At 42.0% G+C, this 16,229-nt stretch overlaps 1 protein-coding gene and 1 long non-coding RNA gene across 2 annotated transcripts; both read right to left on the bottom strand.

The window, feature by feature from the left end:
* Nucleotides 1-950: 950 nt before the first annotated feature.
* LOC121009478 lies at nucleotides 951-3,150 on the bottom strand. The gene is made up of 2 exons (XR_005780767.1): nucleotides 2,495-3,150; nucleotides 951-2,448 (listed from the first exon to the last, which is right to left on the bottom strand). It is a non-coding gene; the product is annotated as an uncharacterized LOC121009478 (long non-coding RNA).
* A 294-nt stretch (nucleotides 3,151-3,444) lies between these two features.
* Nucleotides 3,445-16,053, bottom strand: LOC121009477 (TAP binding protein). Its single transcript, XM_040442612.1, has 8 exons — nucleotides 15,869-16,053; nucleotides 14,576-14,776; nucleotides 13,461-13,682; nucleotides 7,074-7,415; nucleotides 6,507-6,830; nucleotides 5,389-5,478; nucleotides 5,006-5,049; nucleotides 3,445-3,812 (listed from the first exon to the last, which is right to left on the bottom strand). The coding sequence occupies exons 1-8, from the start codon at nucleotides 15,915-15,917 to the stop codon at nucleotides 3,798-3,800; spliced, it is 1,287 nt and encodes a 428-aa protein (XP_040298546.1). The 5' UTR covers nucleotides 15,918-16,053; the 3' UTR covers nucleotides 3,445-3,797.
* Nucleotides 16,054-16,229: the final 176 nt, after the last annotated feature.

Here is a 16,229-nt window from a genome sequence, read left to right as displayed (position 1 = left end):
GTTCACAAATCTGGCTAAATCTGTGTTAGTGAGCACTTCTTCTCCTTTGCCGAGATAATCCACCCCACCTCACAGGTGTGGCATATCAAGGTGCTGATTAGACAGCATGAATATTGCACAGTTGTACCTTAGACTGCCCACAATAAAAGGCCACTCTGAAATGTGGGCGTTTTTGAGCGCACAGCGATCCAAACGGCCCACGTGCTGGGAAGCTGCGGCTGCGCCTGTGATTCTGCCGTCAGGACTTGATAAAGGGGTCATGTACCCCGAAACGCGTTGTCTGTGAATAAACTGGATCTCTATCCGATACCTGGTTGTGACACTGCGCCCTCTGTCGTCCACACATCTTCTGGACTTCTATGGTCTAGCGATTTTATAGCAATCAGATATTGATGACCTATCCTAACGATAGACCATCAAGATAGAAGTCCCAGAGAACCCCTTTAAATATTAGAAATAATAGTTACTGTACTTAATTCCCTCAGAACGCAGGGGTGAATGCCATCCAAGCCTAATGATTTGCCCGTTTTTACCTTGCACTTCCTCCTGGGTTAGACAGGTGACATCACTCTGCATTTTACTTGACATTTGTGTAATAACTTTGCCTTCTCATCCCAGACCATTCCTCCCGCAGGACTTCTTAAAGGGCCAACACTTATAAAAGGTGTAAACTGAGGCCTAATGAAGACAGTGGTCGTATTGGTTAACACTTCATTTTATTCATTTCAAAAAAAGCATTGCATCCTATGTACACGCCATCATCCTGGCCATCCACCGCGGCACAGCAAGCCCCTGCTGCCCGCACATAGAACATATAGAACCGACCCGCGTACGCTGCTGCGGAACCTCTTCACGTGCAACAAAATAAATCATGTCCGTTTTAATTTACACTAAGATCCTCACATTAAAAGGGCTTGTCCGTTGCATAAAAGTTTTTTCGTTTTTTTTTAACCTATAGGCTGGGAGGTCTTGAAAAAATACAATAAATACTTACCCGTTTCAGCTGCCGTTGCTTTGGCAACGGTCATCTAAGCATAGGACGACTGCAGCCAACCAATGGTCTCAGTGGTGATACCCCTAGGGCTAGTGATTGGCTGCAGTAGTATAGGGGACATCGCGGATTCAGCATGGCGGTGCTGGATCGGAGGAGCCTTCTGAAGGTGTGTGGTTCCTTTTATTATTATTTTAACTGACTCCCAAATTTTGGAACTTGGAGAACCTGTTTAATGTGGTTTCTAAACCGGACAACCCCTTTAAATGTTAAAACCGTGGAGCTCCTTTAATCAGTTCATTATGAAGAACAAAAACACTCGGAAAAAATCCACAAAACATGATGTTAAAAAAAAAAAAAAAACATATTAAAAATACAACGCTGAAAAGAAGGAATGAAGGAGGGACATTAGATGAACTGTACCCACAAGTCATCCGATTTTTGCTTCTTTTTTATATATATATATATAAGACGGGTCCATCTGACTCCTGTAATCTGCTCCCATTGTTCCCATCGCTATATTCGGATCAGGTCACCTGTAGTTATGAAATGTGTGCATGTCATCATGTTTGGCCTGTGGTGAATCACGGCGGCGCTTCATTATTATCTCCACCCCAGACATCCCGTAAAAAAAAAAAGAAAGCCTATCACTAAAACAAAGAATAACATAAGCAGCATAAAACACATCCGCATAGTCTGAGGGACCAGGTCCAACAGGAACAAACCTGGACAAAAAAAAGCCCAAAAACAACTACAACAGGATATAAAAGTTCTACATGGTGCCACAGCAGCGCAGTGGGAAGGGCGAGATGGTTCCACAGTAGAAGCCGTACATATTGTGTCGAAAACTAAAAATCAAAATGTTCAAGATTTAAGCACAAACCACACAAATCCTGAAGAAGAATCCACAAGTCACCTCCCTTGACATGTGCGGCTCTACGGGCACAGCGATAGTAACATCAGCAGCATCAAACAATCCCTGGTGCTTACAGAGGGAAGTAGTCAGTCTGTTTTTTGTTTTGTTTTTTTTTAAACCTTTTTTTAATTCAATTTTTTTTTAATTAAATATAAATATACCGAAAGCAAACCCTTTTATCCAATCCGTTTTTATAATTAGATTTTATACTTATTCAGCTTCTTTTTTTTTTTTTACGTGATTACGGGGATTACCTGGGGACATAAGAAAGTAACGACCTACTGATTTCTATGGTAGATTGTTGTGGGCATGCTCTCGTGACATTTACAGAAAGGAGGAGGAGCTTAGCTGACCTCTCACCTATTGTCCATGCGCAAAGGAGGAGGAGCTTAGCTGACCTCTCACCTATTGTCTATGCGCAAAGGAGGAGGAGCTTAGCTGACGTCTCACCTATTGTCCATGGACAAAAGAAGGAGGAGCTTAGCTGACCTCTCACCTATTGTCCATGGACAAAGGAGGAGGAGCTTAGCTGACCTCTCACCTATTGTCCATGGACACAAGAAGGAGTAGCTTAGCTGACCTCTCACCTATTGTCCATGGACAAAAGAGGAGGAGCTTAGCTGACCTCTCACCTATTGTCCATGCACAAAGGAGGAGGAGCTTAGCTGACCTCTCACCTATTGTCCATGCACCGTAAGGACCTTGTGATGTCACAGGGTCATGTGACATGCTAAAGGCAGGTGGGTTTGAAGCAGCCGTGGGATGTAGCAACAGGGTGATATCTACATGTGGTAATAAACATTACTAATATAATATAAAAGTAATAATAACCAACCCTAATGATGATTTTTTTAGGGTGAGACGCATGGTCACTTTGACATTGAGGCTTTGAATGTCACATGACACTGTGACATCACAAGGCCCCTACGGTGCTTGGTGTTTAGACACAACCATTGTCCATGTGTTATCAGCCCCCAGCTTTATAACAGAGGTGTTACTTTTTATTGCAATCCTGCCTGTGATGATAATGAGATGACTGCTGACCCTCTCCCGATGTACACAGCAAAGAATGTCAGCATCCTGTGAGGGCACAGGCGCCAGTGCGAAAGTAATAGATCCTTTTTTTTTTTTTTGTGACCGAAAATGACTAAAAAAGAAAAAACTAAATATATGATGAAAATAACAATGCAAGTCAATTTAAGAAACTAAGGCCTCATGCACACAAACGTATTTATTGCAGACCGTATGCGGAACCATTAATTTCAATGGGTCCTCCCGAAAAAACGAAAGATACTCCGTGTGCATTCTGTTTCCGTATGTCCTTTCCGCCCAAAAATTGAACATGTCCGAATATTGTCCGCATTACAGACAATGTTAGGGGCCGGCTGTTCCGTTCTGCCAAATATGGAATGCAGACGGACGTCATCTGTATTTTTTGTGGATCCGTGTTTTGCAGACCGCAAAATACACACGGCAGTGTGCTTGAGGCCTAAGGGGAGATTGATCAAACTGGTGTAAGGTAGAACTGGCTTAGGTGCCCATAGCAACCAATCAGATTCCACCTTTCATTTTTCAGAGCTCATTTGGAAATTGAAAGGTGGAATCTGATTGGCAGCTATGGGCAACTATGCCAGTTCTACCTTACACCAGTTTGATCAATCTCCTCCTAAAAGAAGATGCTAAATATATCCAGCAGGTCGTACTGGTTTTATGGGATCCGACACTTACTGTACGTACACAAGCTGCTGCGAACAATTACAAAATAGTGCAATTAAAAGCGTTGGTCTAGGGATGCGTCATAGTCAATTAGCATTTTTTGGGTTGAGCAGACATGGATCAGTAGACGACTTGTCACTCTAACTTTAAACGACGACGTTCTTCCATCTTTCTCTATTCCGATTTATTCTGGTGGGAAAAAAAATATCGTATTATTATTATTATTATTTTTTAACCTTAATGTGCATCCCTGCATTAGACATGACCAGGGCTGTATGTCCTATTAAACATGGGCGGGTGCCTAGGGCAGCAGGATTTAGGGGGCAGCAGGATGATGAGTGCATTTACCACCACCAAGATCAAGTTGTTGCTTAAAGGGGTATTTATTCAGGTTGCTCCGCAATCCCGCGCAGCCGCCGCTTTCAGGATCACGTGCTGTACATTGGACACGTGATCCTAGCCTGGGGTTAGAACCCGCAGCGCATGTGTGCGTCTGAATCTCTGGCTAGCGCTGTGGCGAGAAATTCAGACTCACACATGCGCTGCGGGTTCAAACCCCAGGCTAGGATCACGTGTCAAATGTACAGCACGTGATCCTGGAAATGATCGCTGCACAGGATCACGGGGCAAATCCGGATGACCCCTTTAAAGGAGCAGGTAAGTATAAATCTTATATTTCCGGGGGGGGCATGCTGTGGGCACTTGATAAAAAAAATCATTTTTACCAGAAAACATTTAAGCGCCCACTAGAGGGGTAGAAAGGCTTATGGGGGAGCAGTGGACGTAAGCATGCCCACTGCCGGTCCTGCATTCGTCAGAGCTAGTGGTTATTTTTGGAAATGAGTATAAAGGGTGCATGCACAGTCCTAAATTTGCAGGTACTCTCCCTAATTTTCCCGGCAAATTCGAGCCATTCTGGGATGATTATGTAGGCCACACCCAGAAATGGGGCTCTCGGGTGTTACCAAGGTGGTGCTCATAAGGTCCGAATTGACCAACTGTTATGTTGGTAAGTAGGCATGCTTATCTGTTAGTGAATGTGCATGTATGCATGTAGCGAGCATGCCTGTATTCATTTCGTGTGCCCGCCATATGTGAGCATGCCTGTAGTGTGTGCGCCTCCTTTTTATCATGTCGTAATGAAATGGTTCACAGTTCGGGGCGGCACGAGATGGATATCCGGACGTAACACGTGCATATACCAGCTGTCTGCAGATGTACGGTGGAGGCGCAGGCACCATGCTGGTGCGCTGACTAGGCTTTGACTAGCCAAACGTATCCAAACCCAATATCACAGCCACACCTAGAGGGGGCACTCCCCATTGCAGAAGTTTGTACACCTCTTATATTCTTAATTTTTATTGTGCACAGCCGCTCCTTACCTTCTGAGCCTTCAGCTCCTCCTGACTCCCAAAGAATGACACCGCTGTAATAGTGAGAGAAGGAAGAGTCATTATATGATCTGCAGGAATAGGCATTTCTATATAGCGTCGGCCCTGTGCGTTCCGCAAAATTCGGAACGCACACGGCCAATATTTGTGTTTTGCGGATCCGCAATTTGCAAAACACTTACAGCCGTCTGAATGAGCCCTAACACACAGCATAAAGTTGCTATCACTCTCTGTCTTCCAGGACAACATGTTGTCCAATGTCCAATCATTTTTGGAAGTGGGAACTGTTCACTCTGCACCCCCTGATGGCAAAAATCCCATATTCTGACCCTCCAGACCTTACACGTCAGGCCTAATCTCTTCTGTCTCTTTACCTTTCCTGCGCAGGAAACTTAGAATCCCATAGAGAACCAGCGCAGTCAGAAAGAGATACATGATGTCCTCCACAGACGTCCCCGATACCCCTGTACAGAGAGAAGATGGCGTCCACTGAGTCACTGGTTATTGGATCCCAGATGCAGTCATTCATCTATACACACTGTTATACTGACCAGACTTTAAAAGGGTTTTCCGAGACCTACTGATGACCTATCCATCAGTATCTGATCGGTGGGGGTCTGACACCTGAGACCCCCGCCAATCAGCTGTTTGAGAAGGCACCTGTACTCCTTTGAGCGCTGCTGTCTTCTCCGTGCTCACCAAGCTCAGCGCCATACATTATATAGTGGCTGAGCTTGGTATCGCAGCTCAGCCCCATTACCTTTAATGGGGTTGAGCTGCACCTTGGCCACATGAACATGTCTTCACTCGGCCTAGTGAAAGCAACGAGAAAGCCACAGCGCTACTGCGAGCGCCATTGCATTCTCAAACTGCTGATTAGCTGGGGTACCGGGTGTCGGATCCCCACTGATCAGTAATAAAATTTCGGAAAACCCATTTAAACTATCTTTAAAGGGGTTCTCTGATTTCATAATTAATTTATCTGCCCAGATTACCCCAAACGCTGCATATTTTTGCCCCATACACCTGTTTTTCATGTCAGCACTTTCCTTCCCCTGTTCTCGGCATCACTGCATCCAGGCAGGATGTTTACATGCAGAACTTCCTGTTTTCATCAGATTTTCTAACCAATCCCAGCATGCTTTGCTCTGCCACACTTTTCTCTTTGCAGTAGCCACGTCCCTTACACCTCCCCTCTCCATGTTAGCTGGACGGAGCAAGCCCTGTGAAACCTTAGAGGGTTGGGTTTGGTTAGAAAATCTGATGACAACAGGAAGTTCTGCATGTAAACATCTTGCCAGGATGCAGGGATGCCGAGAACAGGAGAAGCAAAGTGCTGACATGAAAAACAGGTACATGGGGAAAAAATATGAAGCGTTTGGGGTATTCTAGGCAAATATAAAAATTGCATTATATAATCCCTTCAAACCACAAAATGACAGCAAGAATCTGAGGGGCCTCATTGTGTTCTCATATATTTTAATGACATTACCTGCAATTTTGAGGGTCTGGGAGGTTGAGATCCCCTTTGCAGCACTAATATGGTTCACTTTGCAAAAGTAGCGGGCACCATGGAGGTCGCTGCTGGCAACAAGGCGCTGGAATGCGGTGATACTATAGGTGCCATCATGGCTGTGGGTGTGATGAGACAAGGAGCTTCCAGTAAGCAGGGTGGGATGTGATTCCCCTGAACGCTGAACTAAGAAGTCCACAGAGATTTCCAGAGGGTGAAAGTGAGAAATGTCACAAGTGAGTGTCACCTCCTCACCAGGATGAGCGAAGAGCGGTGCCGGCTTCATAGTGACCTGCGGTTTAGCTGGAGACGTAACGGTGGGCGTAAAAACAGGATAAAGAGAATTAGATTTGACGGAGAGACTCAAGATAAGAGACGGTGGAGGCCATCTCATAATACATTGTTCCTACCATAATATTTACTAAAGATCTTGTTATAAAAGTATGTGCCCCCCTATAAAATATTACGGGGGTCTTGTATCAAAAGTAGGAAAATCAGTCTAATGTATATACACATGCCCTTAGAGCGCCCCCTCTGGTCTCTTACCTGTGACCACCAGCTGGATTTCTCGTTGAGCCCTCAGGTAGGGCAGATAGACTGTACATAACAAGGTGCCTTGGAGTGAAATGTCTACATTGTCAAACAGCAGGGAAGCGTCCCCTTCGTTGTGTAAGGCCAAAAAGTTCAGGTGACAATTTTGGACGTGCTCCTCGACCTTGTCCTTCCATCCATCATACGTGTACAGGAGGCTTCCAGCCCCCAGAGCACGATGGCGCCACTCTACAGCGAATCGCTGCTGATGTCCCCGCCACATGCCACAAGATAGAGACAGCGGCTTACCCAACTGGGCATGTTGGACCATGGAGGCAGAATACACAGCTAGAGAGACTAAAGGGAAAGAGAAGGTCAGCAGAAGATACGGCAGAGGGTTAGGGTGAATTCACACGCGGCAGATTGGCTGCAGACATTTTTGCTGCTGTCCTGTTCATCTAAATACAGAAGAAACAACCTCCTTCAGATGAATGGAATGTATTTTCAGTTGCAGAAATTTGTGTAACAAATCTTGGAACCTATATGTAAGTAGAAAGACTGAGCACTCGCCAGCTGGACCAAGTGAAGACCAAGAACAAATAAATGTAATGTAAGAGTAATTTATTAGTAGAAAATTAATAAATAGCCCTGAACTTATAGCAATAAAATATAAAATACAATGCTAATATAAAATGATGTAGTACCCAAATAACGAATTAGAATGTGATAATAACACCTGCATAAATACAATAATATAACATAGACAATGCTAAAAAGAGATAAAAAAGGGCAAATATGGTAATATAAATGATGTAAAAGACAATATAAAATGTAGAAGTGGTTTATATACTCGATATGTATTCAGTATATATTCGATGAACCACTACACAGTCCAGTGAAGAAATATGCCAGGTATAATGTCCGATGATAAAAGCGGATAAATGTCCCTGTATTTAGAGAGATAGATTCGCTTGTATAGGAACAAATCAACGTACAGTCTAGTAATAGGAATGCACCTGTTATATGCCGTCTGTTGTGAGTATAACCGTGGCGTCCCACGAGGCTCACTGAATCAGATTAGGCAATACCTGGGTCTAGTCGCTTGCTCAAGGTGGTCATGTAGCTCTCAGCATGAGAGATCTCTTGGTAGCTTTTCACCGATCTTGCAAGCCTGGACCTAGTTGATAATTATCAAGGCGTCTTACTTTGTTCGTATTTGCGCGGTGTCACTGTTCCGGCAAAGTTAGGATCCAATTATCGGGATGTTGGGGTCTCATAAATGTTCATCAGCTGATGTCCAAAGTGTACAGAAACCAAACGCGTTTCGGGGTCCTTTCCTGGCCCCTTCCTCAGTGGTGGTCTGTAAGAGGGGTTTAATCCTCCTTTTATACCCAACATCCCTTAAAGTAAGATGGAGCGAAAATATGGTAGTGGATCTGGTCATACATAAATCCTGGCATGGAGCAGTCCAGATAATTGTTCTTTTTATACAGAAAAGTGTTGTTTTTGCCATCATTCTAAGTAATCATGTTGTCTGGCATAACTCAACTATAGTCATCACATTGTCTGGCATATTTCGATTTTCAACTCTAATTTCAGCAAATCATGTTGTCTAGCATTTCTCAAGTTTATTATACAATATTTTCATGTGCGTTAGCAATGCGGTTTCTTGCTTTACAAAACGCAGATGCGGTTTTTCCCAATGCATATGCGTTTTGTTGTCCTTTATATATAGGAGTATAAATTATATTATTTTTCGTTTGTTTTACTTCATAACATACTATTTGACTAAAAATAAGAATAAAAAATGAAAAATAAAAAGAATATACAATTATAATATACATTTTTATAAAAGATATAAGATATAAAATTTAAAATATAAAATATAAAATATGTGTTAAAATATGTATATCATTATCTATGAACTATACATATGTGAAGGCACAGACATACATTTTAAATATAATATCACAAACATTTTATTATATTATAAGAAAAAATTTATATATAAAATATGACAATATTTAAGAAGTATTTGAAAAGAGTAATACGGACTATCTTAGAGCGGTGTTGAAAGCTGTATTTCATGATCCCTATTTATAGCCAATTTGTAACTTGATTGTAGAGTCATCGGAGAGGAGAATAAAAGAATGGTGGCCGCCCACCAGAGGCGGACCAGAGTGGGTATTGATTCCACCTCTGGGCCACATCGGGAGGGGGGCCACCACCCCCACGAGAATGTGTTATAGAAAGCCGAACAATTCAGATTCGGCATTCAAGCCCATGGGTATAATTGAGTCGAAATTATATATAAACCGTGTCTCGACGCGGGACATGTGTTTAATGTTGTCCCCTCCTCTCCAATGAGGTCTAACTTTTTCAATACCAGCAAAAGAAAGACAGCTTGGGTCTTGGTCATGATGCAATTTAAAATGTCTCGACACTGTATGCTTGTCTGATCCACCCCTAATTTTGTAAAAGTGTTCAGAAATTCTTTCTTTTAAAGTTCTTTTTGTGCGTCCTATGTACTGTTTGTTACACGGGCACTGAAGAATATAAATTACATTTTTACTATTACATGTTAAAAAGTCTTGTATTTCATGTTTAAAACCATTGGAGGTGGATATGACATTCGTTGTTTTTTTATTAAAACGTGTCTTTTTACAGTTTGGACAAGTGTTACATCTGAAAAAACCTTTCAAATGGGCTCCATTTGAAAGGTTTTTTCAGATGTAACACTTGTCCAAACTGTAAAAAGACACGTTTTAATAAAAAAACAACGAATGTCATATCCACCTCCAATGGTTTTAAACATGAAATACAAGACTTTTTAACATGTAATAGTAAAAATGTAATTTATATTCTTCAGTGCCCGTGTAGTGAAGGGTCCGAAATAGGGATGCTAGATTTTACCGTAGGGGCAATTTTTAAACCCAAGTTCGGAGCCTTTGTGTAGATTATAGATGGTTTACTTGGTAATAATGCTCCAATTGTCTTGTCTTTCTGAATAAAGTGCCAGTGTTTATTTAGAATTTTTTCAATTTTTTTATATTGTGTGTTGAAAGGGAGAACTATGTTTGTGCGTTCTAATCCTGGCATTTTTTCTTTTTCTGTCAGATTATCTTTAGGGGTTTTGTCAAAGAACGTCTGTCTGTCCAATCTTTTGATTTTGTTTAATGATTCTTCAATACATTTTATTGGGTATTTTTTATCTACAAACTGTGATTTTAAAATCTCTGCTTCTTGTTCAAAGGTTTCATTATGAGTACAGTTCCTTTTTAGACGTCTAAATTGACTACTAGGAATGTTAAGTAGCCACCTAGGTAAATGACAGCTAGAGTACAGAATAAAACTGTTTCTGGCTGTCGGTTTTTGGTATGTGGAACACAGTAATCTGTTCTGTTCGACTTTAATGTTGAGATCCAAAAATTCTAGATGCGTCTTACTAATATTGGAGGAGAAGCGAAGATTCAGTTCATTTGTATTAATTTGGTCCAAAAAGGAATTCAATGTAGTTTCACTTCCCCTCCAAATAAAAATCACGTCATCGATATAGCGATACCATAGCACCAGGTCCGACCCCAGCTTCTGGTCTATATTTAATGTTTCCCACTCAGCCATAAATAAGTTGGCATAGCTGGGGGCGAACCTGGTGCCCATCGCTGTTCCGGTGATTTGTAGGTAGTAGTCCGTATCAAAGAAAAAATAATTATTTTATTCTCCTCTCCGATGACTCTACAATCAAGTTACAAATTGGCTATAAATAGGGATCATGAAATACAGCTTTCAACACCGCTCTAAGATAGTCCGTATTACTCTTTTCAAATACTTCTTAAATATTGTCATATTTTATATATACATTTTTTCTTATAATATAATAAAATGTTTGTGATATTATATTTAAAATGTATGTCTGTGCCTTCACATATGTATAGTTCATAGATAATGATATACATATTTTAACACATATTTTATATTTTATATTTTAAATTTTATATCTTATATCTTTTATAAAAATGTATATTATAATTGTATATTCTTTTTATTTTTCATTTTTTATTTTTTATTCTTATTTTTAGTCAAATAGTATGTTATGAAGTAAAACAAACGAAAAATAATATAATTTATACCCCTATATATAAAGGACAACAAAACGCATATGCATTGGGAAAAACCGCATCTGCGTTTTGTAAAGCAAGAAACCGCATTGCTAACGCACATGAAAATATTGTATAATAAACTTGAGAAATGCTAGACAACATGATTTGCTGAAATTAGAGTTGAAAATCGAAATATGCCAGACAATGTGATGACTATAGTTGAGTTATGCCAGACAACATGATTACTTAGAATGATGGCAAAAACAACACTTTTCTGTATAAAAAGAACAATTATCTGGACTGCTCCATGCCAGGATTTATGTATGACCAGATCCACTACCATATTTTCGCTCCATCTTACTTTAAGGGATGTTGGGTATAAAAGGAGGATTAAACCCCTCTTACAGACCACCACTGAGGAAGGGGCCAGGAAAGGACCCCGAAACGCGTTTGGTTTCTGTACACTTTGGACATCAGCTGATGAACATTTATGAGACCCCAACATCCCGATAATTGGATCCTAACTTTGCCGGAACAGTGACACCGCGCAAATACGAACAAAGTAAGACGCCTTGATAATTATCAACTAGGTCCAGGCTTGCAAGATCGGTGAAAAGCTACCAAGAGATCTCTCATGCTGAGAGCTACATGACCACCTTGAGCAAGCGACTAGACCCAGGTATTGCCTAATCTGATTCAGTGAGCCTCGTGGGACGCCACGGTTATACTCACAACAGACGGCATATAACAGGTGCATTCCGATTCCTAGACTGTACGTTGATTTGTTCCTATACAAGCGAATCTATCTCTCTAAATACAGGGACATTTATCCGCTTTTATCATCGGACATTATACCTGGCATATTTCTTCACTGGACTGTGTAGTGGTTCATCGAATATATACTGAATACATATCGAGTATATAAACCACTTCTACTTTTTATATTGTTTTTTATATCATTTATATTACCATATTTGCCCTTTTTTATCTCCTTTTAGCATTGTCTATGTTATATTATTGTATTTATGCAGGTGTTATTATCACATTCTAATTCGTTATTTGGGTACTACATCATTTTATATTAGCATTGTATTTTATATTTTATTGCTATAAGTTCAGGGCTATTTATTAATTTTCTACTAATAAATTACTCTTACATTACATTTATTTGTTCTTGGTCTTCACTTGGTCCAGCTGGCGAGTGCTCAGTCTTTCTACTTACATATACCTTAAATCCCCTTTATGACTGGGTGAGTCATAGCAGACTTAGCAGCACCCACTTCCACAGCTGTGTACAGAGTGAGCCACCATACCTTAATTACAAATCTTGGAACCTGTCACTGGAATTCACTGATACACCAGGCACAATGCCTTGTAGGGCTAGCTCAGCTGAGTGCAATGATACCTTTCACTTAGCGAGAAAAATGCATATGCAAATAAGCAGTGAAGTGCACTGAGGGTGGGGTCAAAGCCATTATGTGCACCCTCGCTCCTCAATCTCGATTGACATGGACAGGTTCATGCATAGTCATCCTGCCTGATTCTGTCAATCATGGAGAGGGAGGAGCAAGAGTGCACAGAGCAGACTCTACCCACCCTTGGTGCACTTAACGGCTCATTTACATATGCCTTAAAAGTGCAACATGAATCAGGGATTATGGGGGAGGGGAGTTTTCTTGACTTTTCTGCTGTCATCCAACTGAAAGCCACTACAGTCATCCCCCCCGAACCTGAAACGGCTGATAACAGGGACTGATTACAGAATAGTGTAGTAATTCAAGACGTTGCACTGAAGTCTTCTGCAAAGTGTTCTGACTGAGAAGTTGTAGCCTTTGGAAGGGGCAGGGTTTAGGCTGCATATGTTCTCTATGAATTATAAGCCGGCCCTGGTCAGAGGCTGTAAGCAGTGTTGGACTGGCCCACCAGAGAATCCTCTGGTGGGCCCAGGCTTTTATACCACGGTTGGCCACAAAGGTCCAGGAGAAAGAAAGGAGCTGTCTTTGGAGTCAAGAACTTGCCATTGGGTTCTCTGAGGATATCAGAGCAGGGCCCTGAGAATAATTTTCAACCCTGGTTGTAAGATAAGAGCAGTGGTTGTGAGAATCAAGGGACCATAGATACTGGTGGACGTTTATCTAAAACAAACATTTTGTACAACTGCACCTATAGTCTCTTCCCATACACAACCGGGCAATATGGAGGACCTGAGGCAAACTCCTACACATTACACTGGAAGACCTGCACATTTTGTGATTAACTTGCTATTATGTTGGATGGGATTTCACCTCTAAAGAAGACGTACCTGCAAAATGATCTTTTTTGTCACCCAGGGGCCCCAGCACGAGGCTCACCGCCCTTCCATCCAAACGATTCTTGGCCGCCAAGGTGTACCAGGTCCTGCCAAGGGCGGGCGGACTGACTTGCTCCTCTGTGAGGGAGCGCGTCCAGTTCAAAAACATCTCTTGAGGCAAATGATGAGTTATCTCACAGGAGGTAAACTCAGGAGAAAGATTCCCTGATGGATCTAAAGGAAGGAAAGCCCAGATCAGGAAGGAAATTACATGGAATGATCCTCTCCGGACTCATTTATTCTACATGGATACCATTTTGTGACTTTTACGAGATGTATCAGCGTATTTATGGCAGTTTTCAAACGTAAACACATTGACAAAATACCATATTTATGAAGCCTCTGTGCCGCCCTTCATGCAAAAATGTCTAAGAAAATGGGAGTCAAAGTTCCAAAAAACCTTACAGTCTGACCTGGCATTGATGTAAACCCATTGGGCGTTATTCAGCATGGTGTACACCGCTCATATGGTCCCTCAGGCCTCAGTACTAATAAATTCCGCCAACATTGCAGATGGGAAATTAGGGACAAATAGACCCCACCCCTGAACCCTGAGGGATCGCCCATTTACAAAACCACACCCATTTTTGGAGCGGGACGGCTTAATCTGCAGGGACTGGTTCTGAAAATTAGGAACAATCGCTGAAAATTAGGGACTGATGGCAACCATGGAAAGTTGAGTACTCACAAGGCCATTAGGAAAATGAAAGCAGGACCTTATTTGGTTGCGATGGGCGAATACTCCATTACAAAATTTGATGCCCCTTTTAGTGTTAAATCCGGGACAAAGCCAATTAAATCCTGGACATGACCCGTTAGGTTTGGATTTTACATTGTAGATTGTAGAAGCCCTTATTGTCCACATTATACTTGTTGGATCTGTATGGGGCCATGCACACATCTGTACAGAACATGTCCTATTCTGGTCCATATTGCAGACGAGAATAGCCACTTTTTCGACTGATGGGAGTGAGAAAAACTTTTGCCGATCATTAGTTTGCAGAACAAAATATGGACATGGCCGCGTACGAGGCCTAAACCTTCACCACAACCTATATTTTTCTCACCAAAAACATAGAAGAGCAAGGTGCCAGGTTCAGAGGTTACTGGAGAACTATGGGTCAGTCCAGAGGCGTCCGTGAACTGCACCAATACTGGTGTCTGTCGGATCACGCGCGGTGTAGACTCGGTGGCAGGGACATCTTCCACCAGCCAGCAGGACATGGACTGCGATTTGGATGTAGGGTTCACGGCCAGAAGAACAATGGCTGCAAGAAACCAAGACTCATAATAAAGAGAGAAATGGAGAATAGACAAAAAGATCATGAAAACATCAGCGTAGCATCGTGTGACTACGCCATCTTCATGACTGACTTATAGACGATCGTTTAGGAAGAGCTCAATGGAGTCCTCTTGGAATAAAGGAAGAGGAGAAGAAAGTGGATTAACAGGCTTTAAATTGTACGTAAAAACTGTAAAACGCGTGTTTTATAACTTATTTCTCTGCAGAGATATGATCACTTGAAGTTACAGGCCCGAAGCCTTCAGATACTACTGCCGGGTTCTGAGGATTTATGCGGTCATTTATCAAACTGGTGTAAAGTAGAACTGGCTTAGTCGCCCATAGCAACCAATCAGATTCCACCTTTCATTTTCCATAGGACCAGTCAAAAATAAAAGGTGGAATCTGATTGGTTGCTATGGGCGACTAAGCCAGTTCTACTTTACACCAGTTTGATAAATGACCCCATTCTTTGGATTTGTGTTGTCATGGAAACGATGTGCAGACCGGAATGATCGACTACATGGATGTCCCCACATATAGACATAACCATGGCCACTACTCGGGTAAATATCGACGCAAATGGGGTCAGAGTCCACACGAGGTCTTCATGACAACTCCTGACAGGAATCAGCGCGGGACACGGTTGTCGTCAGAATCTCCTGTTAGGCTTTGGGCCTGTAACTTCGAAGGATCAAATCTCAGAGCAGAAGGAAGATGTCTTAAGCACTAAGTCACTTTTGTCTTTTTTTAATCCGGCAGGTCTCCATTAAATGTATTTCTATACCTAAAGTGACGACGACATCTGCACTAAAACACTAAATTCGAATAAAACATAAAGTACACACCGGCACGACACAAAGCAAAATGAAAGTAGAGCGACTCGTGGAAAGTCCCGAGAATCTGAAAGTGTAACGTTAATAAATAATAAAGCGCCAATGTGAAATAAAGCTATATATACCCAATATATATTCTATATTGTTGTCGTGGAGGTGTCAGGGGACAGAATTGGATGGGTTAATTGTGTAAGGCAGGATTTGGGGGTCGTGTAAACCTCACTCCTGTCCACGACACTCACCGTGTACAAAAAGAATAAAGCTTAGCTTGTAGATTGTGGATGGCATCATGCTGGCGGGCGTCCTGGGTGCGGGTACAGCTGGTGTCCTTTGTCACTGCGCGGTGCCCCCTCTGCCTGGTTACCCCGGGTGTAAGGCTACTCTCACCGTCTCTGTTCTCCTTTTCGTCTCACTTTCTTTCACTTTCACTTTCCGGAAACAGCCTGTATTCCTGCAGAGCAGCTCCGTCACAAGCAAGCAGGTTAACCCTCTCACTGCTGCAGCATCCCATTTTTGGATTTCTTGGATACTAACGTATTGTGTCTGAAGGGCATCTGTCAACAGATTTGTACCTATGACACTGGCGGATCTGTTACATGTGCA

Source organism: Bufo bufo, chromosome 8 (genome assembly GCF_905171765.1).
Source record: "Bufo bufo chromosome 8, aBufBuf1.1, whole genome shotgun sequence".
Taxonomy (NCBI): domain Eukaryota; kingdom Metazoa; phylum Chordata; class Amphibia; order Anura; family Bufonidae; genus Bufo; species Bufo bufo.
This window is presented reverse-complemented; position numbering and strand designations above follow the sequence as displayed.

Bases quoted from the DNA above. Each gene is read 5' to 3' on its own strand.
- LOC121009477 (XM_040442612.1), bottom strand. From the start codon at position 15,917: ATGATGCCATCCACAATCTACAAGCTAAGCTTTATTCTTTTTGTACAC. The intron at 5,479-6,506 runs GTAATGTCATTA...CTCTCTGTACAG, and splicing joins CCAGACCCTCAAAATTGCAG to GGGTATCGGGGACGTCTGTG. The intron at 5,050-5,388 runs GTAAAGAGACAG...TCACTATTACAG, and splicing joins AAGTTTCCTGCGCAGGAAAG to CGGTGTCATTCTTTGGGAGT.